Raw genomic sequence first — 26,335 nt, forward strand, 5'->3', positions numbered from 1 at the left:
ACACAAAGAAATGAATAAAAAGAAAAGGGGAAGACAGGAGTAATACAGAAGATGTCATAGATGTAGAAATTAACTTTCAAGAGAAAATAAGTGCAAATGTAGCTTTACTTGATTGTGTCATTTAAAGTTAGATAGAATAAATATTTTTAAATTCTTCAATACTTCAGAGGCCTGTGATTTCTTTTAAAATTTTTTGCTGAGACAATTGGAGTTAAGTGACTTGCCCAGGGTCATACAGCTAGGAAGTGTTAAGTGTCTGAGGCCACATTTGAACTTAGATCCTCCTGACTTCAGGGCTGGATCTCTATCCACTGCACCCCTAGCTGCCCCAAGGGGCCTGTGATTTAATCAATGTGCACACTTCCTTCATTGAGGACTGCTGAAGCCAAAAAGAGTGTTACCCTTTGGACAACCTAATGATGAGCCTCTCAATAAGGCATTATTGTAGAGAGGAAAATGTAGAGAAGTCCCAGCTCAGGTGATTAAAGAAATTATGATAGTTAAACATGGCTATGATTGGCTTCGTTTGTGCCTATGAAAAGTACAAATCACTTAACTTGCCAAACTGAAGGAACTGCTAAAGCAGAAAACAAAAAAGACAATCATATTACATAACTTTTTTTTTAATTCCTCTGAAGAAAAAGGTTAGGACAACTTCTTTTATCCTAATCTTTCTGACAGAAACAATGAACCTAAACTAGTTCAAATACTATTAGTCAAACAAATACTAGTGACAGGTTTGTTAATTACTCATTATTTTCTAGCTAACTTTACAGCTTTTCATGACAAGAAAAAGTTATTCAACCGAGACATGAACAAATAAACAAAATGATTTGGTTTCAGTAGGAGACAAAAAATTTCAATGGCCTAGTAAATAAAGAAAATATAAAATATACATTTAAAAAATGAAGGGGTTCTAGTATTTTTAAGGTATGCCAAGGAGTTTAAAATTCTTTTAAACTGACAGTTAGATAGTACAATAGAAAGAATGCCAGGCATAGAGTCAGGAAGACCTGACTTCAAATTCAGCCTCAAACACTCATTAACTATATGATTCTAGGTACTTACCCTGTTTGCCTCAATTTCCTCAATAGTAAAATAGAGATAATAATATCTATCTCAGCATTGTTGTGAGGATTTGATTTGGAGATGCTAATTATAAATTTCTTAGCACAATGATTGGCAACAGTAAGTGGTATATTAAATTTAGCTATTAAATTATGAATCTCAAGGACTTCGTGCAATAATGGTACAATGCATATGAAATATCTGGATTACTAATGGAAAAAACTTTTCAGAATCCATACCCATCCTACCATACACAGACTCATTATTAAAAATAACTTCCTTCTCTGAAAAATAAGACTTAAAAAACATCATATGAAAAGAAGCCTCCACTATACAACAGTCACCTAATAAATGTTTTTTAATTAATAAATGAATGAAAGAGGAAAAAAAAAAAAAAAAAAGGAATGTCATTCTTTCAAGATTTCAGAATAGAAGATGAAAGAATGCCCTTCAAATAAAAGGACATTCAATTTGACCAAGAAAGTGAGAATGGCATTTCAAAGAGTTATAAAATGTACAAGCAAATCAATAGATTAGATGTCCATTAGTTGATATAGTCAAATCAACATTCTGCACAAGATTTGGTATCTGGTATCCAAAATATGGCTGACAAAAAGATAACAGGGCTCTAGTTTAAAATAAATACATTGAGTGTTCTAAATGGGGAAAAAAAATTTAAGTATTATTTGTCTAAACAAAATGAAGTTAAAGATCATAGAAGGATATCTGCTTAACATTATAATTACTTCCACAAGAACATTACCTTAAGAAAAATGGTATTACAGAACAGTTATTTTCTTTTTTTTTTTCCCCCTTGAGGCTGGGGTTAAGTGACTTGCCCAGGGTCACACAGCTAGGAAGTGTTAAGTGTCTGAGACCAGATTTGAATTCGGGTCTTCCTGAATTCAGGGCTGGTGCTCTATCCACTGCACCACCTAGCTGCCCCTGAACAGTTATTTTCAAAGTAAAACTGCTCTGCAAATGGGAAATAATGTTCCTGGGAATACAAAGTTCAGACTAAAAAAACTCCAAATAAACTTTTACAGTAACCTGAGACTAAAAGAAGGAATCAAAATTCTAGGCCAAAGCTAAACAAGACAAAGAATATTAGGATGGATAAGGTATTTTGGTCAGAGAGACAGAAGCACCCAGAAATTACTTTGGCTGAGTAGAACCAACTTAAGATAGTTTTCTACTTATAATGCCTTAAATTAGTTATTGTTTAACTATTTTTGGTCAAATGTATAGGCACAAATTATTCCAGGTATACCTGTGCAACATAAAATTAAGGAGATTACGTATAAACATAAGCAATGAAAAATAAAAGCAAATTCACATAATTATGGCCTAGATTATCAAGGGTTTCAGCAATATTTGTAATGGTAAAAAATATTCCTGAGAACAGACATAGAAACAGAGTCCAATGTATTATGATAATAGAGAAAGAAAATAAGTGATGCAAACAGAGTCCAATATGTCATGGGAAAAAAAAAGAAAATAATCACACAAGACTCTGACTTTTAAAATAATCACCTTTTTGTTTTCTTGAAAGAACAGGGCTGCATGAAGACCCCCCTCCAGCTGCAAATCATAGAGAGCAAAAGATCAAAAGTAAGAAAATGGGCTGCTGAAATAAAGAAGGAATTTTCAATAGCTTCAAAAAAAGCTGAATTTCATGCAAACTTGAATATAGCAAATACATTCTATAAACTGTAATTAAAGATATAATCAATATTATTGTTCTCTATTTTGAGAATCCCAAAATTATTTATAAAAACATAATAAAGTACTGAACATAAATTAGGTGTGACCCAAAATATAAAACAAGCTAATTAATTACATGACAGGACCATTTCACAAAATTTCAGAAACATCAGGATATTTGTCTAACCTCCAATAAGTAAATAAAATATGAATAATTAGCTGAGAATAAATCCTCTTTGGTTAAAAACAAAATAAAAACAAAAAACACACACAAATTCTAACAATCTTCCAAATTAATTGTTCATGAAAAAAAACATTCCATACATAAAAACATATTGCCAGAACATACATTGTAAGTGCTATATAAATATTAGATATTATTATTGTTGTTGTTATATGATTCACCACTAAAATGAAGAATGAACAATGATCTGTATCATTCAAATCTGGCAATTATTAAGATTCCAATCTATTTTCTTCTAATTTGCCTAAACTTGTCAGAACAATAAAAAATGAAGAGTATAAAAGAACAAAGTGTAGTTGCTTTCGAGGATGGTACATAAGATGGATAGACATATTTAAGCTGATAGCCAGGACCCAAGAGATAGTCATTTCCAGATTAGAGAGAGTTTTTGTACAGTTATGCTCCAAAGATAAAACTATCACCCTGGAACTTAATTAGACAGCAAAGATCTGAGGCCAAAATTCAAGAAAACAAACAAGACACAGCAATAATTTCAGGTAAAGCAGGAAGGGGGGAAAAAAAGAGATAAAGCAGAACATACAAGCAAAATATAAATTTCTTAAGGGCTGAAACCAACTTTTTGTAGTTGAATCCCAAATTTGTAGCACAATGCTTTGTTCATAATAAGGTAAATACATTTTTACTGAACTGCATTGAATTACAGTGGATAGAAAAGAAAGTTTCATAGTATCTTAAGATTTAAGGCGAGGAGGCAGATTAACTAGTCTAAGTCAATTTTATAGAAGAGGAAATTGAAGCCTAAGGAAAAGTCACTTTCCCATAGTCAAGAAGGAAATGGTAGATCCAGGTTATGAATGAAGGTACTCAACTACAAAGATAGTGTGCATTTCTTTTTGCAACTATTTAACATCTAAACACTCCTAGAACCCTGTAACTCAAAGTGATACCCCTTCTCTTGCAATGGTTAAGCAACAAAATGTTTAATCTATTATTTTATAAAATTCTTTATTAAGTCATAGACCCCCCCCCCAAATTTTACCAATCAAAACTAAAAACACCTTTTGGAATGCAAAATGGAATGAAATATGTGAAAAGTTATTAATTACTAATATCCTTGAATAAATTCATTTAGTCATATTGCTTTTCCCCAGCACCAAGCTGAGATCCACTTTAGTAAGAACATATAATACTTTCTTTGGGGAGAAAAACAAGATAATTTTAGAATGCAAATAGATTTAAGGGTTAGAAAGTAAGGTGATTAAAAAAAAAAAAAAAAAAAAACAGAGATGATATTAAAGGACAGAAAAGGAAATGGGAGACTCACAAAAGAAAACTGAAATATTGGTCAACACTGGGCCTGTCTCCAGTTCATAGGGATTAAATGAAAAACATTTAATAACTTTGTAAAATAGGGTCCCAAAATAAATACAAAAAAACAAACTACAAAGGGAATGTAATCCAGCTTCTATAGCCCTTGACCATATGCCATTTGCCAAAGGGCCTGGCTTCTCATGATACAATGACCACAAGAATAACTATATAAATCTATATAGATTAAAAGAATTGCTGCTTCTAAAATAGAATATTCTGATAACACTGTGAATAAGGTATACAAATGTCAGCAATACCTAAATAAATATTAAGAGTTGGAAGTTTTTTCACAGGTAACTGATAATAATACAGCATAAATTAATAATATCAACATACACCCATCAAATTATCAAGCCTTAACACTGGGAATATAAAAATGAAAGTATCAGTCCTCAAGGAATTTATATTATATTGAACACATTTAAGAATATATAACATACAAAATAAATACAAAGTACTTTGGAAGGAAGACTAAAGGGAATGAAGAAATATAAGAAATATTTATTTCTTATATAAGAAATAACATTTAAGCTGAGCTGTCAAGGAAATAAATTCTTGGATTTTTTTATTTTTTTTTTTTTTTTTTCCTGAGGCTGGGGTTAAGTGACTTGCCCAGGGTCACACAGCTAGGAAGTGTTAAGTGTCTGAGACCAGATTTGAACTCGGGTGCTCCTGAATTCAAGGCTGGTGCTCTATCCACTGCGCCACCTAGCTGCCCCGGAAATAAGAAATTCTAAGAAACAGACAACAGACAAGCTCAACTATCAGATTGGCTAAGATAACAGGAACAAATAATGGTGAATGTTGGAGGGAATATGGGAAAACTGGGACACTAATGCATTGTTGGTGGAGTTGTGAAAGAATCCGGCCATTTTGGAGACCAATGTGGAACTATGCCCAAAAAGTTATCAAACTGTGCATACCCTTTGATCCAGCAGTGCTACTACTGGGCTTATATTCCAAGGAAATACTAAAGAAGGGAAAGGGACCTGTATGTGGCAAAATGTTGTAGTGGCTAGAAACTGGAAGTTGAATGGATGTCCATCAATTGGAGAATGGTTGGGTAAATTATGATATATGAAGGTTATGGAATATTATCGCTCTGTAAGAAATGACCAGCAGGCTGAATACAGAGAGGTTTGGAGAGACTTACATGAACTGATGCTGAGTGAAATGAGCAGAACCAGGAGATCATTATACACTTCAACAATGATACTGTATGAAGATATATTCTGATGGAAGTGGAAATCTTCAACATAAAGAAGATCCAACTCGCTTCTAGCTGATCAATGATGGACAGAAACAACTACACCCAGAGAAGGAACACTGGGAATTGAATGTAAACTGTTAGCACTACTGTCTATCTACCCAGGTTACTTATATCTTCTGAATCCAATTCTTAACGTGCAACAAGAAAATTGGATTTACACATTTATATTGTGTCTAGGTTATACTGTAACACATGTAATATGTATGGGATTGCCTGTCATCTAGGGGAGGGAGTAGAGGGAGGGAGGGGAAAATTTGGAAAAATGAATACAAGGAGTAATGTTATAAAAAAAAAATTTACTCATGCATATGTACTGTCAAAAAAAATTTTTTATAATTATAAAATTAATAAAAAATAAAGAATTCTCAAAAGTGCAAGATCTGAGATAAAAGTTATGTTTAATGAAAAGCTAGGTCAGTTTGACTAACAGCTAGAGTATGTTAAAGGAAATAAAATACAATAAGCCTAGAAAGGTAAACTGGAGCTACACTGTGAAAGAATCCAAGTGACAGAAAAGAGTGCCTTTATGCTTACTGGTAATAGGGAAAAACAACAGGTTTTATAGAGCAGAAGAATAGTAAGGCCAACAATTTTGTTTAGTTGAAATTTTTATAAAGACAGGAATTACAATTACCAGTAAAACTCCAGTCTTCTGGAATTATTTTTCCAAAGTATATAAATCATTAAGAGTGTGTCAGAACAATTAACAGGCAGAGTGGCAAGAGAATTTTATTGGGATTTTAATGATTATTAAAGTATATTAAATACTTGTGATTTCAAGTTAAAGGAATCTTAACAAAATGAGAAAGTATTCAATACATATTAAGAAATATTAGAAAATGCACTGTGCAGATAAATATTAACTAAAAATCTTAGCATTCCAAATAACTTACCTATAAGTTCCACAATACTTCCACTGCGACTTCTGCTAGTAAACTCTTCTTTGGTCACATTGACCTGTCCAATACCACCCGAAGTGGTCAGGGCTTGAAGAAGCTCAGCTGGAGGTGTTTTAAAAAGTTGTTGCAATAATTCTAATGCTCCAGTTACAACATTGTGATCTTGGTGCTGGGTGTAATGCAAAGTCAATTCATATACCTAAGAACCAAAAAAGCCACCCTGGAATATTTATTCATTTACTTATTAGGAGGTGAGGGTGGGGGTAGAGGGAGAACCTGAAAGAAGATTAGTTTTATGTTCAGGAATTTCAGTTAACCAAACCATCATTAAGAGCTGAGAGCAACATAGATAATCAAAAACCCTTAACTCAGAGTGACTGCTTGTCATATAAATTAATATTAGGATTTCATTCAGATACTACCACTTCAATTAGAAATGGTATTACCTAGTTTATTATTACTATTGAGTATAAGGCTGTTAAATAAAATTATATGAAGAAAAATGTGTAGCTCAAAAAAATTAAGTACTTTGTTCCTAATAACCTGTAACATAGAAAAAAAGGAATCAGATTTTTATGAGTTAAGATACCTTTAAAGATTATATAGTTCAATCCCAGAAATCACAAAACTACAATATTCAAAGTTGGAAGGAATCTTAGTAATCATTTAGTTCAAATTCTACTAGTAAAAGAATTTTCTTTACAACATAAGCAAAAAGGAGTCATCCAAGCTTAGTTTGAAGGAAGGAGGCATCTCACTTCATTAGAAACTGCACCCACAATATTAACAGATTTCTCTAACATTTAGGAATGGTTTCCATTCACTGAGTTTCTATCTCTTTGCACTTCCACCCACTGCTCCAAGTTCTGTTCTGGGGAAGCCTTTCAAATTTAAATACTTGAAGACAGCAAACACAAACCTAGAGTCTTTACTCCAAGATAAATATTCCCAGGTCCTCCTCCCCTTTACAATCTTACCTTTCTCAAGAAAGGAGAAGAAAACTAGACCACCTTTATTTCCTTTTTTCCAGGCAACTTTTCCAGGGGTTGGGTAAGTCAAGTCAACACTTCTCCTTCCAAAGCTGAACCACCAAGCCTTATCCTCAGCTGCTCCCCTAAGATTTCTGGACCTTTCCACCTACTCCACTGCAGCTTCCTTAAGATCTTTAAGGCTATCCATCTGCTCTGACACAGGACTTTACTTTACTGGCTGTCTCCCTGAAATGAGAGTATGACAGCCTAGATAGGAGAGTCTGTCACACTTTTTCAATTTGTAACCTCAGGATTCAGTACAATGCTTTGGCATGACCTAATATTCTGTCATTCATTCCTTCTAATAGAATGAGCAAAAAGCCATTCATTACCCTGGTCCTCTTCCTTTGGATGTTATTTTACCAATTTCCTTCCTAAAATACAATGCCCAGAATTGAACATAAATTTCCAGTATGGTGTGAATAAAACAGTATACTATCTTTTTTTTGCAAAATCTAAGCTCAAATTGGTTTTCTTAGATACCATAACAAACTGTTTACTCATATTTAGGTTACCACGATCTAAAACCCACATATATTTTAAAGACAAATTATTATCTAAACAGATATACCTCATCATTTGCTTGTTAGATTTTACCCCTCTTAAATGTAATGTTTGATATAGTCCAACATTCCAGCCTGTCAAGAGTTTATTAAACATTGATTTTCATCCAGTGTGTCCCTCCCAGTTTTAGATCATTTCTAAATTTGGTAAACACACAAGCCATACATTTTATCCAAGTCACTGATAATGACAAAAACATAACAGCCCAATGGATAAAGAGTTTGTTGAAAAGAAGATCTGGGTATAAGTTCCACCTTCTGACCCATTCGGACTTGTGGGCAAGTCAATTAACCTCTCTGTGTTCTGGAAAATTTTCTAAGACAGTAAGTAACATAAAAATGTGACCTGTCTTAGTATAGAGAGTTTCCTCACCAAAGAGAAGCTTATATTAATGAAATAAGAGGTCCTGTCCCTATACTTGCCTCTACTGATAATAGTGTTAAACAATAAAAAGCTAAGCACGGAGTCCTTGGATACCTCCAATGAACATCTAGCTGACATAAGTCCATTAATAACTACATTTTGGATATGGTCATTAAAATAGTTCCAATAGCATCAAAGAATACTTGTAAGAAATGATAGAGATTAAAGTGAAAAGAAGCAAAAAACCTATTTTTACAATGATAATGTAATTTTTAAAAAGCAAATTGGAAAAACTTAGGAAATTTGGTCAACTAACCACAACTATAGGGAACTCATGATGAAATATAACCTCCTAACAAAGATTCATGGTCTCAAGGTGAAAAAAATTTACAAGCACAGCCAAGATGTGGATTTGTTTTGCTTGATTATGCATATAGAGGAGAAAAGTAAAAAACACAATTATTTTGTGAAATCTTAATGGACTATTAATGTGGAAACCCACCCACTATTGCAAGAATAAGGTTTAAAGAAGATAATCTTATCTACTACTGTATAACTACTTGCTGTCTTTGGCTAAAAAAACACTGCAATTTTATTATCTCTGGTCTCTTCTCCATGTCTTTTTTGGGGAAGAAGGAGTTCACTTAATCTTACAATGAATTCTGCTACTCAAATTATAAATATTCCCCTTTTCTCTGCTGGATAATCCACCTCTTAAGTCTATCACCCTCCCCTGCTATGAAATGCTTTATTATGAAAGAACAGATTCCCTAATAAAATTTTTCATCTTCAGTTTGGCCTATCTTTAATCCATAATCATCTAGTCCTTTGCTGACATGTTAACAAATCTCAACAAGTAAAGAAAGTTTTCCAATTCATATTTATTACAAGGATTTTCTTTTTTCCAAAATGTGGAGGGAAAGAAGTATTTGAACATAGATGAAAGGAGAATTAGAAATAAGAAAAAAAGGATAGACATTGAAGCACCTCAAAAATGCTAATGAAAAAAGATAAATTTCAGAAGGAATCACAGACAATAAATAAGGAATCACAGCAGAAGATAATAGCACATTTATTAAATGTTTAAAAAGAAAAGAAAATTGCTTATAAAATAGCTTACACAATGTTGTATGAAGATGTATTCTGATGGAAGTGGATATCTTCAACATAAAGAAGATCCAACTCACTTCCAGTTGATCAATGATGGACAGAAATAACTACACCCAGAGAAGGAACACTGGGAAGTGAATGTAAATTGTTAGCATTACTGTCTATCTACCCAGGTTACTTATACCTTCGGAATCTAATACTTAATGTGCAACAAGAAAATGGTATTTACACACATATATTGTATCTAGGTTATATTGTAACACATGTAATATGTATGAGATTGCCTGTCATCTAGGGGAGGGAGGGGAAATTTTGGAAAAATGAATACAAGGGATAATGTTATTAAAAAAAAATTACTCATGCATATGTACTGTCAAAAAAAATTATAAATAAAATTAAAAAAAAAAAGAAAGCAAAATACCCATTACTTATGGGTAAGACAAGGTAATATAATAAAACTGACAATAATAAATTTAAAAAAAAAAAAAAAAGAAAGATAGATAAGTTGGAACAAAAAAAAAATAAAATAAAATAAAATAGCTTACACAGGCTCATTGTTTCATATACAATCATCAGCTATCTTTTATAAGTGGAAATGCTGTTTTTAATTAATGATTCTTTAATTCAGAGTAAAAAAAAATTTTTTTTAATATTTCCAAATCTATTTAGAAGTCATTATACATCTCTACATCTTTACACAAAAAGACTTTGTCAAAAACTTTATTAAAATCTAGGTAAACTATAAGTATAGAGTGCTTTGATCTACCAGCTCGGTAGCCTTATCAAAAAAAAAAAAAAAAAATGAATATAGTCATATTTCATAAGCTGTATAAAAACAAAGACAAAACAAACTACCTTTTTTTTGGTAGTAACTAGGCCCAATTATACTGTCCCACTCTTTCACAGTCAATTTCAAATCCAGTGATTTGACAGATCCTGTAGTTTTGCAGTGAGGCAGGGTACTCTCAATTATAACCCTTTCTGGTAAATTGGGTATTTCTATCCCCTATTTTTAATACAATCAGGTCACCCCTTTGTGATCACTACTTGCTTCCCAGATAAAGTTGTGGGGGGCAGGGGTAGCAGAGAGAGAAGGAAGGAGGGAGATAGACACACAAAGGCTGACAGATTAACAAATAAGGCAATTTATTAAGGACTTTCTATAGGCCAGCATACTGTGCTAACTTTATTGGGGAGGGGAAGGAGGTAAAAGAAGGACCTTTAGTAAAAAAGGACTTCCAAGCATTCTAAATGAAAAAACAAGAACTAAATACAAACTCTAAAGTGTAAATACAGGAATTTGGAAAGCAAAATGGTAAATAAAAATAATGAAATGAGAATAAACAAAGACAAACTATTCACATTCAAAGGAGAAGAGGGGAAGATTCCTCTTAACTCTACCATCCTCAAGGGACATGAGGACGTCTAATTAGACAAATGAACCAAAGGTTGGTCAGTTAAATCTTGAAGATTTTAAGAAAAAAAAAAAAAAAAAGAGAGAGAGAGAGAGAAAGAGGAATACATTGAAAGGTAAGAGAAAAGAAGACTAGGGAAAATTATCCCACAAAAACACATTTCACTCAACAGGGACTTAGATGAAAAAAGGAAGGAATTTAGAAGGGTGGGTAGGTGAGAATGGGTGTATACACACACACACACACACACACACACACACACACATACATACACACACACACACACACACACACACACACATACTCTTTTAAATACTTTTTGATTGATTGTTCCTTAATCTTAGTCACATAACTCAAGTCTTTCCTTACTTGGTCATTTAGACAGTCAATACTTTGAATTTTCATAATTATTTCAGAATTTTAATATTTACCTGGATGAGCTGGTCTGCAGAAGGTGAGACTTCAGTTTCTTTTCTAGTGACACCAAAGCTCCCTTTCAAACTCATGTCCTTGACTTGCTGTTGGAGCAAGGGAATTAAATACCTCAATGTGAGCAATACTCCAAGAATAAAAAGAGTAGAATGCTCCTCCTCAACAGGAACTAGTAAGCCTATAAAATAGCAAGCAAAGTTATTAGCATCTCCTTAATAATTTAACCATAAAACAGTTCTATGTCTCTGAAAGTGACTTAAAAATACAGAAATATTCTATTTAAAGGAGGGCATTAATCAATAAAAATAATATCTCTATCATTGAAAAGAGCAGTAGTGTCAAACTCAAATAGAAATGGATCTCTTACAGCTTCACATTGATTTAGAAAAGCATAAATTAACAATATCTATGATGTGTTCTATATTTACTTATTTTGCTACATATTTCACAATTACTTCTTACTCTGGTTGGGACTCAAGAGTTTTATAGGCCTCTCCACAAATTGACATCTCTGATGTGCATGTGATTAGATTCACCATAAAACACATTAATAGTATGGGTCTAGATTTTTCATAAATAGGTTTTCCCCTGCTTGTAAACTGAACAAGAACTTCTCATATTATATATACATATATATGCATAATTTTCTCCAATTATTATGCCCTTCCCCACCAACTGACTATTCGATTCCTCCCCATTCAAGACCTATATGAAACATCATCCCATTTTTATAAAGGTTTTCCAGTTCCCCCAGCTGAAAGTGATCTCTCCATCTCCACAACTAGATGAAAATTCTGTACCTTAAGTTTTTTTAATCGTGCTTATAATGCAGTTTATTGTGTATATATCTTATATCTCCAACTAGACCTTAATCTCCATGAGGCTAAGGACTATGCCTCATTCTTCTTTGAATACGAGTTCTAAGCATAGCACATGGTCTTGAACAAGAAACACTTTTAATTAAAGAATTAAAATCCCCATTCTCCCATTTGGGATTTTCTGTTGCTACTGTATATGATTATACAAATTCAATTCAACAAACATTTAAAAAAATTTTGTTAGGTACTGGAGTGATAAAGATAAAATAAGAATACCTGCCTGCAAGGAGGTTACATCTATGAGGTAAGAGATAACAGGAACACAGAGAAGTAGAATATAATTAGAACAAAAGAGAGATCTGGACAAAGTGTGCTAGAAAAACTGAAGGAGAAAGAAATTATTCTCAGCTGGGGACATTTGGAAACCTGGGGACAAGGAAACTTTTCACAGACCGGGTGACACCTGAGTTGAGTACTGAAAGAAAACTATAAGAAAAAAGGATTACATGAGAAACCAACCACGTTTAAATAATGCTAAGGGAAGCCAGGGGCATCATTAAGCCCTTGTGAACTTTACAATGCAGCCTCTATAAGGATAGCAACTATGCCCATGATTTCAATAGCAGAGGGCATTCCCATGACAAAGCCCCCAACAAAGAGGTTGGATTCTTCTTTGGTCCCTCTAGTTTTAAAGAATAGCCTGCAATGAGGAGAATTGACAGGATTTTCCCAGAGTCAGAGCCAGACTTGTACACACGTTCCCTGGATCCAAAGCCAGCTCTGTGACTCCATTTTAAGACGTCACCATATTTGCTATGACCATTCAGGAAATGGCAAGCACTATGATGCACAAATCTAGCAAAGTTTTCATAAAATCCCGCTTAAGAGTGTCACTTTCATTGGGTTTTTTCCTCCCACCCTTTCACTAGGTTTTTTTTTTTCATCCCTCCATGTAAAAACTACAGAGCCTCTATCATACCTTGAAATTTTATTTCCACCTTACCTAAAAGTACATTAAGTAACCAGGTATAAAAATACTGTGTCCTCCTTGAATGCTGGCAGATGCTCACTGCTGATCCAGCTGCTGTTCGCCGTATTGTAGGAGAACTTGACTTGAGATTAGCTATGAAAGCTTTTAATAAAACCTATGATGACAAAATTAAGAGAAACTAGAGAAAATCATACCAAGACAAAGGAATATTTTATATATTTGCAATTTTCCTGAAACTTGATGAATCTACTTTGTCTTTTCTTGAATTTATAACATCAATACAATTCACAACACTATTAAGTTAATGTAAAATATATATCCTAACACCTGTTTTTCTATATTAAAGTTAAAGCTAAAAAATGCCAGAGGTGGTACTTGGTATAACCACCTTTATTTTTCATATGAGGAAAGAAGAGAAAAGGAAGAAAGAATATTTAATGCCAAGGCAAATTAGTGACAGAGAAGAAAATAAGATTTATAATTGAATACCATTATGTTATGGTACTGAGAAAGGGGCCTTTCAATAAAATTATTGAAAAGCAAAAAAAAAAAAATTGCTACTAAAGCTGTTTATTCTTATGCACTGAAGCAAGGGGAAATTCAGAAGTTTTGTTCTAAATTCAATTTGCATAGTTATTACCAAAGATATAATTTTCATTATTTATCTTAGTATTTTCCAAACTAATTTGTATTTTGAAGCTTAAAATAACAATTGGAAGAGGATAAATGATGACACAAGGAGCAGGAGAGGAGAGGATGTAAGTGGAGGAACAGATAAGTACTCCACATTCATAAATTAAAGGATTTGTTTTATAAATTAAAAAAAAAAAAATTGTGGCCATGATACCACCTCCACAACAATCATCACTATCCTATCTTATTTTTTTTTAATGGTATTTTATTTTTCCAAGTACATTCAAAGATAATTTTCAACATTAATCTTCGACCTTATGTTCCAAATTTCTCTCTCTCTCCTCCCCTTGACCTGTCCCCAAGAGAGCCAGGAATGTGATATGGGATAAACGTGTGCAATTATTATAAACATATTTCCATATTCATCATGCTGAACAAAAAAATATCAGATCAAAAGGTAAAAAAACACACTATTCCGACTTTTCTGATTCACTATCAAGCTTTGTGAATCTTCACTCAACATCTATATTATGGAATTGCAATCAGCCAGCTAACATTCATTAAATCTCTACCACATACCAGGATCTATGCTAAATGTTAGGAATATAAAGAAAAGCACAAAGAGAAGCTCAAGGAATTCACAGTCTAACAGGGAAACATGTAAACAACTTTACAGAAAAGAAATATACAGGATAAAGTAGAAATGCTCTCAGAAGGAAGTGGGATCAGGAAGGGTTTCTCACAGAATGCAAGATTTTAGCTGAGACTTGAAGGAAGACAGGAAATATAGGGAGGGAAAGTTACAGGGATAGGGAACAGACAGAAACAGGATCAAAATGATCCAAACTGGGATTTGTTCAAGAAACAGCAAAGGGGCCAGTGTCACTGGATCTCAAGTACATAGTGGGAAGTAAAGCATAAGAAAACTAAAGACAAAAAAAGGGACCAGATGATAAAACCAAACCAAGCAGAGGATTTTATTTTTGATCTTGGATGTAATAGAAAGGCACTGAAATTGAGTGTATACAGGAAAATGATATGGTCATATCTGTCCTTTAGGAACATGACCCTGACAAATAAGGAGAGGATAAACTGGAGTAGGTAGTTAACTTGAGTCAGGAAAACTTATCAGCAGTCTATTGCAATAGTCCAGGTCCAAGCTGAAGAGGCTCTGGACAAGAATTGTGCCATGTCAAAGGAATGTACAGAAAAGGTGTGAATGAAGATGAAAATGATAAGAGGCTGCAACTGAGGGGATATGGGGTGGAAAAACAAAGTAAGAAAACAATTAATGTTAATGATAACATGTAAGTTGAGAGCCTATGAGTCTCAGAAGATTGTGATGCCTTCAACAATAGAAGAAAAATTAGGAGAAGAGGAGAGTTTGGCAAGACATGTAATGAATTTTATTTTGGATATATTAAGTTTTTGTTATTCGTGAGGCATTCAATTGAAGATGTCCAAAAAGCAGTAGCCAGTAGACACTTCAACACTGGAAGTGAGAAAAAAGGTTGAGCTGGGCAAAAAAAAAACCCTGAGAATTATCTGTATAAGGATAAAGAAATGAATCAATACAAAGTGAATCACCAAGTAAAACAGTGCTGCCAGAAAAGAAACTCCAGAAAAGAGCTCAAAAGGACATCTACAGTTAATAGATTTTACCTGGATGCAAATCCAGCAAGAGAGACTAACAAGGTTCTGTCAGACAGGCAAGAGAACCAGAGAACCAATATTACAGAAACCTAGAGAAGATAGCATAAAAAAGAAGAGGGCAACTAAACAAAAAGCAAAGGCTACACAAAAGCCAACAAAAATAAGGACTGAAAAAAGCCTTTGGGTTTAGCAATTAAGAGACCATTAGCAACCATAAAGAGAGTGGTTTTACTCTAATGATTAGGCTAGGAGCCAGACTGCAGAGTAAAGAAGAGACTGAGAAAGAAGGCCCCTCTTGTATACAACCTTCTCAAGAAGTTTTCCACAAAAGACAGGAGTGATGGGGGACAACAGTTATCCGGTAAGAAAATTCCATCAAGTCTGGATTTTTTTTGAGGATGGAATAGACATAGGCATGTTTGTAAAAAGCAGGAAACTGCTAGTAAATAGGGAAAAATTAAGGATAAGAAGGAAAGTGGGGATGATAGGAGCAATTTGATGGAAAAGACAGGATGGAACGGACAAACTTGTCTGCAGAGAGAGTAAAGGAAAGGGTCTTTGTGGCTGAGGGAAGACAAAGTGGCCTGAGACTAAAATCATGAATGCCTCAAATACTAATCTAAAGTCAATCAAGAAAAAAAAGTGCTTAAAAGACCAAAATAAATAAATAAATAAATGAAATAGTCCGCCATATTCAGGGACTCTCCAAAGTTATCACTAATTACTTAATTATCAAATCTAATGATCTTAGCTCAATTCCTAATACTTCTGAACCTATTTTGCTTCATTTGACACTGATAATCACCTACTCCTCCAAAATACTTTCTCCTCTTTTGGTTTTCTTGATACTCTTTTCTTCCCCTGATTTGCACCTTACCTATGTGAACTGTCTGTCTTAAGTTTTCTTTTCTGGTTCATCACCTACATATTATACTTATCTGTGAGTATTCTTCAAGGATCTAACAACCTTATCTTAATCTATGGGTTTAACTCTTTTATTGGGTTATTATCTCAATGCTGATAATTTGAGTTTCAGCCACACATTAATAATTACTATTAAACATTTCAAACTAGATGTCCCTATGGAAACATTAAAAACATTCTTTTTATTATGTCATGTAGAAATATTAAGAAATTTCCCTGGTCTAAAATACCCTTTCCAGACTTTCAGATTTGAAAACAGATTAGGTAAAAAGACTTCTTCTTAAGGAAATATATATTAAGTGTAATAAACCAAACCTTGGGCAAAAAATATATCTTATCTTGTTAAGATCATTTCTTTTCAAATCCCTGAAGTAACTGGATTATTGATCCGTCTGGTAACAGTCTCTTCTTCCTAACCCCTGAAGCTAAGGCTCTATGAAACATCCTTCAGCACTGAGAAAGAATTAATGATCTCAGGGAGCGAGTCCTGTTTGCTCCAGGAAAACATTAAGACTGTAACGGCCCAGAAAGGAACAAGTCTTGTTTTGAAATGTTGAAAGAACTATATTTTAAGACAATATGTCTCTTTACCTTGTTCAAGATTCCTCCATTACCTCAAATCAAGTCACATGTGAGAGAAGGTAGAGGATAAATTAAGGATAGGGAGAGAGATTTTAATCATTTTGGACTTCTCTCTCTCTCTAAACTAGAAATGGTTGGAATACAGGCTAATGACAAATTAAATAAATTTGTTTCTGGCAGGCTTGTATATGTATATATATGTGCTAATCAATAAATGCTTGTTTATTGATTGGCTTTCTTATCTAAAAACAGTCTGTATAAACCAACTGAACATCATGACTGAAATGGCCTCCCTCCTCATCTCCACCTACTAGAATCCCTTTTTTCCTTTCAAATTGAGTTCAAAGATCCCCTGCTATATGAAGCTCTTCCTAATTTTCCCAACTTGTGTGGCCTCCATTCTCAAAGTTGTCTTATATTTAACCTGTGTTTTATGTATATATATATATATTTTATTTTATTTTTTTTTTGCACAACTTTTAATTGTAGATGTTGTTTATTTACTCCAGTAGCATATCATCTCCTTAATACCAGGATCTGTTTCATTTCTGTCTTTACATCCCTACTAGTATATGTTGTTAATGTTGTTCAGTTCAGCATGTCAAACTTTTCCTGAACCATGGATTACACTATTCATGGGGTTTTCTTGGCAAAAATCCTAGAGGGGTTTGCCACTTCCTCATTCAGTTCATTTTCCAAATGAGAAAATTAAGGTTTCCTAACTAATGGTTAAGTAACTTCTCCAGGATTACATTCATATAACACTTATACTGAGTCAAACTCTGCTTTTTCAGCTTCTTTACCACACCTAATTCTGCTCAGTGCTCTCGAGAGCCAAAGTTTAAAAAAAAAAAAAAAAAAAAAGCGATCCTTCTCAATAATTACCAACATAAAGAAAAAAGAAAAGCCTGGAAAAGACTTATATGAACTGTTGCTGACTGATGCAAGCAGAACAAAGAGAACATTGTATACATTAACAAGATTATATGATGGACTTGGCTCTTCTCAACAATGCAGTTTTAGAAGGCAATTCCAATAAACTTAGAATGGAAAATGTCATCTGCATTCAGAGAGCTCTCTCTATGCAGACTGAATATGGATAAAAGCACAGTATTATTACGTTTTTTGTTTTCTTTCTCTTTTTTTCCTCATTTTGGTCTGATTTTTCTTGCACATGATAAATATGGAAATATGTTTAAAAGAACTGCATATATTTAACCTATATCATCTTTTTGTTTTTAATAGTTTTTATTTACCAGATATATGCATGGGTAATTTTACAACATTGACAACTGCCAAACCTTTTGTTCTAATTTTTCTCCTCCTTCCTCCCCACCCCAGATGGCAGGTTGACCAATACATGTTCAATATGTTAAAGTATAAATTAAATACAATATATGTATACATGTCCAAACAGTTGTTGTGCTGTACAAAATGACTCAGACTTAGAAATAGTGTACAATTAGCCTGTGAAGGAAATCCAAAATGCAGGCGGACAAAAATAGAGGGATTAGGAATTCTATGTAGTGGTTCATAGTCATCTCCTAGAGTTCTTTCGCTGGGTGTAGTTGGTTCAATTCATGAACTGATTTGGTTCATCTCAATGCTGAAAATGGACACATCCATCAGAATTGATCATCATATAGTATTGTTGTTGAAGTATACAACGATCTCCTTAACCTATATCATCTTTACATGTATTTGGAAAAATAAAACAGTATTGGAAATTTTAAATAAAGAAAATGCTATCATATAATTTCCTAGGTTTCCTGCCTCTAGAAAAAAAGCCCTTTGTTCATTCAACAGTCCTAGGGACATCAAGGATTTAAAATTCCTCACTATGCTGATTTCCTTTCCAAAAATGTGATTCTTGGAATTAAGTTCCAGCTCTGTCATCAGAGGTCAAGACACTTACCCTCTCCAAAACTCAAAACAGTCAAATGGGTACATTAATAAAATAACAGAATCAGACAAAAGGATTCTTAGAGTTTTCTTCCAACTCTCTGCTTCTACAGCATGATTCTATAAATGCATGCTCTTGATAACAATGAAAACAATGGGGCTATTTACAAACTGTGCTAAGGCTACTGAGAACGAAAAGTTCTACAGAAGAAATAATCACTATAAGAAAAATGAATTATGGTTAAAATGTCCCTGTCCTAAACCATCCAAACCATCTCTTTGTTCAGAAAACAAGCACTGAGTGCCTATTATATGAAAGACTTTTGGCTAGATGCTTCAAGGCAATAAAACAATTCCCTGAATATGGATGGATTAAAAAAAAAAAAAAAAAAAAAAAAAAAAATTCAATTCCCCACAATCAATAGTTAGCAAGAATAAGAACTAAATTGTTACCACTATAGGAAATTTGACAGATCATCTAATACACAATTCACTCCTACTAGAGCAGGAAACAGACAAAGATCTCCCATCTCCCAGTCCAGTACTCTAACTGACCCCACCAAAGAGTAATACCAGACTATCCATTCCAAATAAACCCCTAATGGTTTAGTAATTAAATGGTTCCTGTTATCAAAGCTCCTACAATATAATTCTTTAAAAATGTCTGAAAATTATATCTTCTCCCAAGGACAATAAGATCCAAGAGTTTCCACTGGTCTACATTCACTTCCCCACAAAGATAAGAATGCCATCATTAAGTTCCTCTTTGACTCTAAATTTTACACATATACACACTCGCACGTGCGCATGCACACACACACATACACACACATGCTCAGTAGAAGAAATAATGTTAGAATAAGAAAAAGAACTCAAAATTTTTTCTCTGCTAAACATTATGCATCAGAAATAAAGAATTCAGTCTTTTTAAGGGATCTAACAAGAAATCTAGGTAGACACTAACATATAAGTCAGAAAGTCTTTGAATGATGATGATGATAAAGACAATGACAATGATAACTGATATTTCTATGTTTTAAAGTTTGCAAATTATCTCTTATTTATTATAACAACTCTAAAAAATAGGTTCTCTAGGTTCCCATTTTACAGATGAAAAAAACTGAGAAAGATAAAGCAACTCATTCAACATGGCACTTGTAGAAGACCCAGAATTCAAACATGAATCCCTGGCCACATATTCAATCAGTTTCAGAAGAACTGACTCTAAGACCAGTATTAATCAGCACTTACAAGTACAAAGGAGTTGTCAAATATCTTTAATAAGTTACAATAATCAAAGCTGGAAATGACCCATCAAGTAATCTAGTTCAATTCCCTATTTTGCAGAAATTAAGTTGGAAAAAGAATAAAGGACCACCTTAAGTAAGATAGCAAACATGAATTCAAATTCAAGCCCTCTAATTCAAAAATGCTCCACATGGGATTACTTCCCAACTATCAGGTTAACATGATAATCAAATATCCTTAACTAATTAAAAGATTATTTCAATGCTAAAAACAAAACAAAAAATCATATATCCTTCGAATTTTCTGCCTTAAAATGGCACACTTGAGTAACACTTAAAAAAAAAAATACATTTTAGAGGTGAAAAGCTCCTGCTCTAATGAGGCTCCAATCAGTTCAATTCAAACTAACAAAATTTGGAAACATTTGGAGACATTCATTAGCAGCAAATCTCAAAAGGCTACTTACTTACAAACCAAAAATTAATACAGAATTTGTCTCAAGTTCATGCACTTGAAAAAAGTAACCGTACCTTAATTTCATTGTCATTTGCAAAGTTGCCAAAAGATGCCATAATTTTGGGTATAGCAGCTGCCAAAGTTTCTTGTACAGATTCTTCTGTTCTCTTGCTTATTCGAGTCAGACAAGGCAAAAGATTTACCAAATATGGTCTGTAAACATGAAAAGTATTTGGATTATTCCTTCTGCTCAATTTTGACAAGAAAAAAATCTTAACACATCATAATCGGGGAAAAAGAAAAAGCCTTCTATGATATTTATTTATAGCTAGAGATTCTAATGTAAGAAAACAAATTTGCCTTCACCAGATTATCACGTATTCTGTCATATGGGATCTATAACTAGAATGTATCTCTGAAAGACTGTAAATTACTCAAAAGAAAAAGTTCAGACAAAAAGAGAAAAAGGAACAATCAGAATTATATGCTATGAGGATATACATATGTAAAAAAAACACAGGAGTGAAGCATGATAGAGCACATTTGAGTGAAAATAAAAGGAAGCATGAAGAAAAGTAATATTGTCTTTAGAGTAGTCTTCAGAACCACATGGGCCCTGGCTCCCCTCCAAAAAAGAAGAGAAACAGATGAGGACAGAAGCCCAACATAGTAATGGCAAATCAATTATCTATTTATCTGCTAGTTCCATTTCTGTCCAAAACAAAGAAACTAATGTCTTCAATTGGATAATGATAATTTCTTCAGCCATGTGGCTAGTAAGTATCCATGGCCACATCCAAACTGAAGTCTTCATAACTCCAAGCCTAGTCCTCTTCCACGGAGCAGAAAAGGAACTATTTTCCATTATTCTCAATATTCTGCTAATTATCTAAAAGGACTAAGATATTGTTGAATACACATGTAAATACATCAATCACTTTAGATTTTTTAAAGATGGGCAATAAACGTTACACCTCTCAGATTAGCTTAAATGACAGGAAAAGATAATGACCAATGTTGGGGGGAATGTGGGAAAACAGCTAATACATTATGGGTGAAATAGTGAACTGATCCAACCATTCTGGAGAGTAATTTGGAACTATGTCCCAAAGAGCTATCAAACTGTGCAAATCTTTTGATCCAGCAGTGTTTCTATTAGACTTGTATCCTAAAGAGATCTTAAAGGAGGGAAAGGGATTCACATATGCAAGAAACTGCAAACTGAGTGGGTGCCCATAAGTTGAAGAATGGCCAAGTAAGCTATGATACATGAAGATAAGGGGATATTATTGTTTTTTATTATTATTTTTTTATTATTACATGAACTGATGTGAAATGAGCAGAACCAGGAAATCATTATACACAGCAACGACAAGGCTATATAAAGATCAATTCTGATGGACAGGGCTCTTTCCAACAATGAGATGTTTGAGGTCAGTTTCAATGATCTTAAGATGAAGAGAGCCATCTACACCCAGAGAAAGGACTGGGGAACTGAGTGTGGAACACAACAGCATTTTCCCATAAAGGAGAGAAAAGAACACACATGTGCAAAAATATTTGTAGCAGCTTTTTTTGTGGTAGCAAAGAATTGGAAATTGTGTAGATGCATATCAATTGGGGAATGGCTGAATCAGTTATGGATATAAAGATAAGGGAATACTACTATTCTATAAAAAAGGACAAACAAGTTGATTTTAGAAAGGCCTGGAAAGATTTAGATGAATTGATGCTCACCAAAACAAACAACCAGGAATACATTGTACACAGTAACAACAAATGTGCAATAATCAACTATTAAAAGACTTGGTTCTCCCCCAACCAAAAATTAAACTTGAAATACAAAAATTAAAAGGAGAAATCAATAATATTGAAAGTAAAAAAACTATTGAATTAATAAACAAAACCAAGAGTTGGTTTTATGAAAAAGCCAATAAAATAGATAAACCTTTGGTAAATTTGATCAGAAAAAAGAAAGAGGAAAATCAAATTGTTAGTCTTACAAATGAAAAGGGGGATCTTTCCACCAATGAAGAGGAAATTAGAGAAATAATAAGGAGTTACTTTGCCCAACTTTATGCCAATAAATTTGATAACTTAAGTGAAATGGATGACTTCCTCCAAAAATATAGGCTCCCTAGATTAACAGAGGAGGAGATAAATTGCTTAAATAGTCCCATTTCAGAAAAAGAAATAGAACAAGCTATTAATCAACTCCCCAGGAAAAAGTCCCCAGGACCAGATGGATTCACATGTGAATTCTACCAAACATTTAAAGAACAATTAGCCCCAATGTTATATAAATTATTTGAAAAAAATAGGGGATGAAGGAGTCCTACCAAACTCCTTTTATGACACAGACATGGTACTGATACCTAAACCAGGTAGATCGAAAACTGAGAAAGAAAATTATAGACCAATCTCCTTAATGAATATTGACGCTAAAATCTTAAATAAGATATTAGCAAAAAGACTTCAGAAAATCATCTCCAGGATAATACACTATGATCAAGTAGGATTTATTCCAGGAATGCAGGGCTGGTTTAATATTAGGAAAACTATTAATATAATTGACCATATTAATAATCAAATTAATAAGAACCATATGATCATCTCAATAGATGCAGAAAAAGCATTTGACAAAATCTAACATCCATTCCTACTAAAAACTCTTGAGAGTTTAGGAATAAATGGACTATTCCTTAGAATAATCAGGAGCATATATTTAAGACCGTCAGTAAGCATAATATGCAATAGAAATAAACTACAACCTTTCCCAGTAAAATCAGGAGTGAAACAAGGTTGCCCACTATCACCATTACTATTCAATATAGTACTAGAAACGCTAGCCTCGGCAATAAGAGCCGAGAAAGAGATTCAAGGAATTAGAGTAGGAAATGAGGAAATCAAACTATCACTCTTTGCAGATGACATGATGGTATACTTAGAGAACCCCAAAGACTCTGCTAAAAAGCTACTAGAAATAATTCAAAATTTCAGCAAAGTGGCAGGATACAAAATAAATCCACATAAATCCTCAGCATTTTTATATATCACTAACAAAATGCAACAGCAAGAGATACAAAGAGAAATTCCATTCCAAACAAATGTTGAGAGTATAAAGTATTTGGGAATCCATCTACCAAAGAAAAGTCAGGAATTATATGAGAAAAATTACAAAACACTTGCCACAAAAATAAAATCAGATTTAAATAATTGGAAAGACATTCAGTGCTCTTGGATAGGCCGAGCGAATATAATAAAGATGACAATACTCCCCAAACTAATCTATTTATTTAGTGCTATACCAATCAGACTCCCAAGAAACTATTTCAATGACCTAGAAAAAATAACAACAAAATTCATATGGAAGAATAAAAGGTCGAGAATTGCAAGGGAACTAATGAAAAAAAACTAAGAGGAAGGTGGTCTAAGTGTACCTGATCTAAAGCTATATTATATAGCAGCAGTCACCAAAACCATTTGGTATTGGCTAAGAAATAGACCGGTAGATCAGTGGAACAGATTAGATACAAAGGACAAAAAAGGGTACATCTATAGCAATCTAATCTTTGACAAACCCAAAGATACCAACATTAGGGATAAAAATTCATTATTTGGAAAAAACTGTTGGGAAAACTGGAAATTAATATGGCAGAAATTAGATATGGATCCACACTTAACACCATATACCAAGATAAGATCAAAATGTGTCCATGATTTAGGCATAAAGAGGGAGATAATAAATAGATTAGAGGAACAGAGGATAGTCTACCTCCCAGACCTGTGGAGGAGGAAGGAATTTATGACCAGAGGAGAACTAGAGATCATTATTGATCACAAAAATAGAAGATTTTGATTACATCAAACTAAAAAGTTTCTGTACAAATAATACTAATGAAAACAAGATTAGAAGGGAAGTAACAAATTGGGAAAATATTTTTAAAAACAAAGGTTCTGACAAAGGTCTCATTTCCAAAATATATAGAGAACTGACCCTAATTTATAAGAAACCGAACCATTCTCCAATTGATAAATGGTCAAAGGATATGAACAGACAATTCTCAGAGGAAGAAATTGAAACTATATCCACTCACATGAAAGTGTTCCAAATCACTACTGATCAGAGAAATGCAAATTAAGACAACTCTGAGATACCACTACACACCTGTCAGATTGGCTAAGATGACAGGAACAAATAATGATGAATGTTGGAGGGGATGTGGGGAAACTGGGACACTAATACATTGCTGGTGGAGTTGTGAAAGAATCCAGCCATTCTGGAGAGCAATTTGGAACTATGCCCAAAAAGTTATCAAACTGTGCATACCCTTTGACCCAGCAGTGCTGTTATTGGGCTTATATCCCAAAGAAATACTAAAGAGCGGAAAGAGACATATATGTGCCAAAATGTTTGTGGCAGCTCTTTTTGTAGTGGCTAGAAACTGGAAGATGAATGGATGTCCATAAGTTGGAGAATGGTTGGGTAAATTATGGTATATGAAGGTTATGGAATATTATTGCTCTGTAAGAAATGACCAGCAGGAGGCTTGGAGAGACTTGCATGAACTGATGCTGAGTGAAATGAGCAGAACCAGAAGATCACTATACACTTCAACAACAATACTGTATGAGGATGTATTCTGATGGAAGTGGAAATCTTCAACATAAAGAAAAGCCAACTCACTTCCAGTTGATCAATGATGGACAGAGGTAGCTACACCCAGAGAAGAAACACTGGGAAGTGAATGTAAATTGTTAGCACTAATATCTGTCTGCCCAGGTTACATGTACCTTCGGAATCTAATGTTAATGTGCAACAAGAAAATGATATTCACACACATGTATTGTATCTAGGTTATATTGTAACACATGTAAAATGTATGGGATTGCCTGTCATCGGGGGGAGGGAATAGAGGGAGGGGGGGGATAATTTGGAAAAATGAATACAAGGGATAATATTATAAATATATATATATATATATATATAAAATAAAAAATTATTAATATTAAAAAAAAAAAGACTTGGTTCTTCACACTGATTCACTGATCTAAGGCAATCCCTTTGGACTGAATAAACTTTGGATAGAAAATGCCATCTGCATTCAGAAAAAGATCTAAGGATATAGAATATAAATTAATACATGCTATGTTCACTTCTTTTTTCTGATTTTTTTCTTCTCCCATGGTTTTTCCCTTTTGTCCTGATTTTTCTCTCCCAGTATGATTCATAAAGCAATGTGTATTTTAAAAATAAAATTAAAAAAATTTAAAATATACCATTTTCATCTTTTTGTTATTTACTTGGTTTTCTTCTTTCTCATTTTTTTCCCTTTTCATTTGATTTTTCTTGTGCAGCATGATAAATGTGGAAATGAGTGTAGAAGAATTTTACAAGTTTAACCTATAGTGGATTGGTTGCTATCTAGGGTAGGGGGGAAGTAGGAAGGGAGGGAGAAACCTGTAGCACAAGACTTTGTAGGATGAATGCTGAAAACTATCTTTGCATGAATTTTAAAAAATAAAATGCTATTATAAAAAAAAGAACTAAAAATATAAAGCAATAAATTTACATTTCAAGAAAGCCTAAAAATAGTAATGAACAAAAGATGGCTAATGAAAAACAAATTTGAAAATATAGCATGGTCCTACAAGAAAAATATAAGGAACATTTAGAATCAGAATGAGTTGAGCTG

The 26,335-nt window shown here is 33.4% G+C and overlaps 1 protein-coding gene across 3 annotated transcripts in view; it reads right to left on the reverse strand.

Annotated features, from left to right (window-relative positions):
* HTT (huntingtin) overlaps window positions 1-26,335 on the reverse strand; it is a 225,660-nt gene that overhangs the window by 142,568 nt on the left and 56,757 nt on the right. For 2 of the 3 annotated variants that reach the window (XM_074274096.1, XM_074274094.1), the window contains exons 6-10: window positions 20,714-20,852; window positions 13,254-13,395; window positions 11,432-11,610; window positions 6,512-6,716; window positions 2,602-2,649 (exon numbers count right to left, since the gene is read on the reverse strand). In XM_074274096.1, the coding sequence (XP_074130197.1) occupies window positions 2,602-2,649; window positions 6,512-6,716; window positions 11,432-11,610; window positions 13,254-13,395; window positions 20,714-20,852 (713 nt within the window). The remainder of the gene's footprint in view (window positions 1-2,601; window positions 2,650-6,511; window positions 6,717-11,431; window positions 11,611-13,253; window positions 13,396-20,713; window positions 20,853-26,335) is intronic. The other variant, XM_074274095.1, reaches the window with a different exon arrangement.

This window comes from Sminthopsis crassicaudata, chromosome 6 (genome assembly GCF_048593235.1).
Source record: "Sminthopsis crassicaudata isolate SCR6 chromosome 6, ASM4859323v1, whole genome shotgun sequence".
Taxonomy (NCBI): Eukaryota; Metazoa; Chordata; class Mammalia; order Dasyuromorphia; family Dasyuridae; genus Sminthopsis; species Sminthopsis crassicaudata.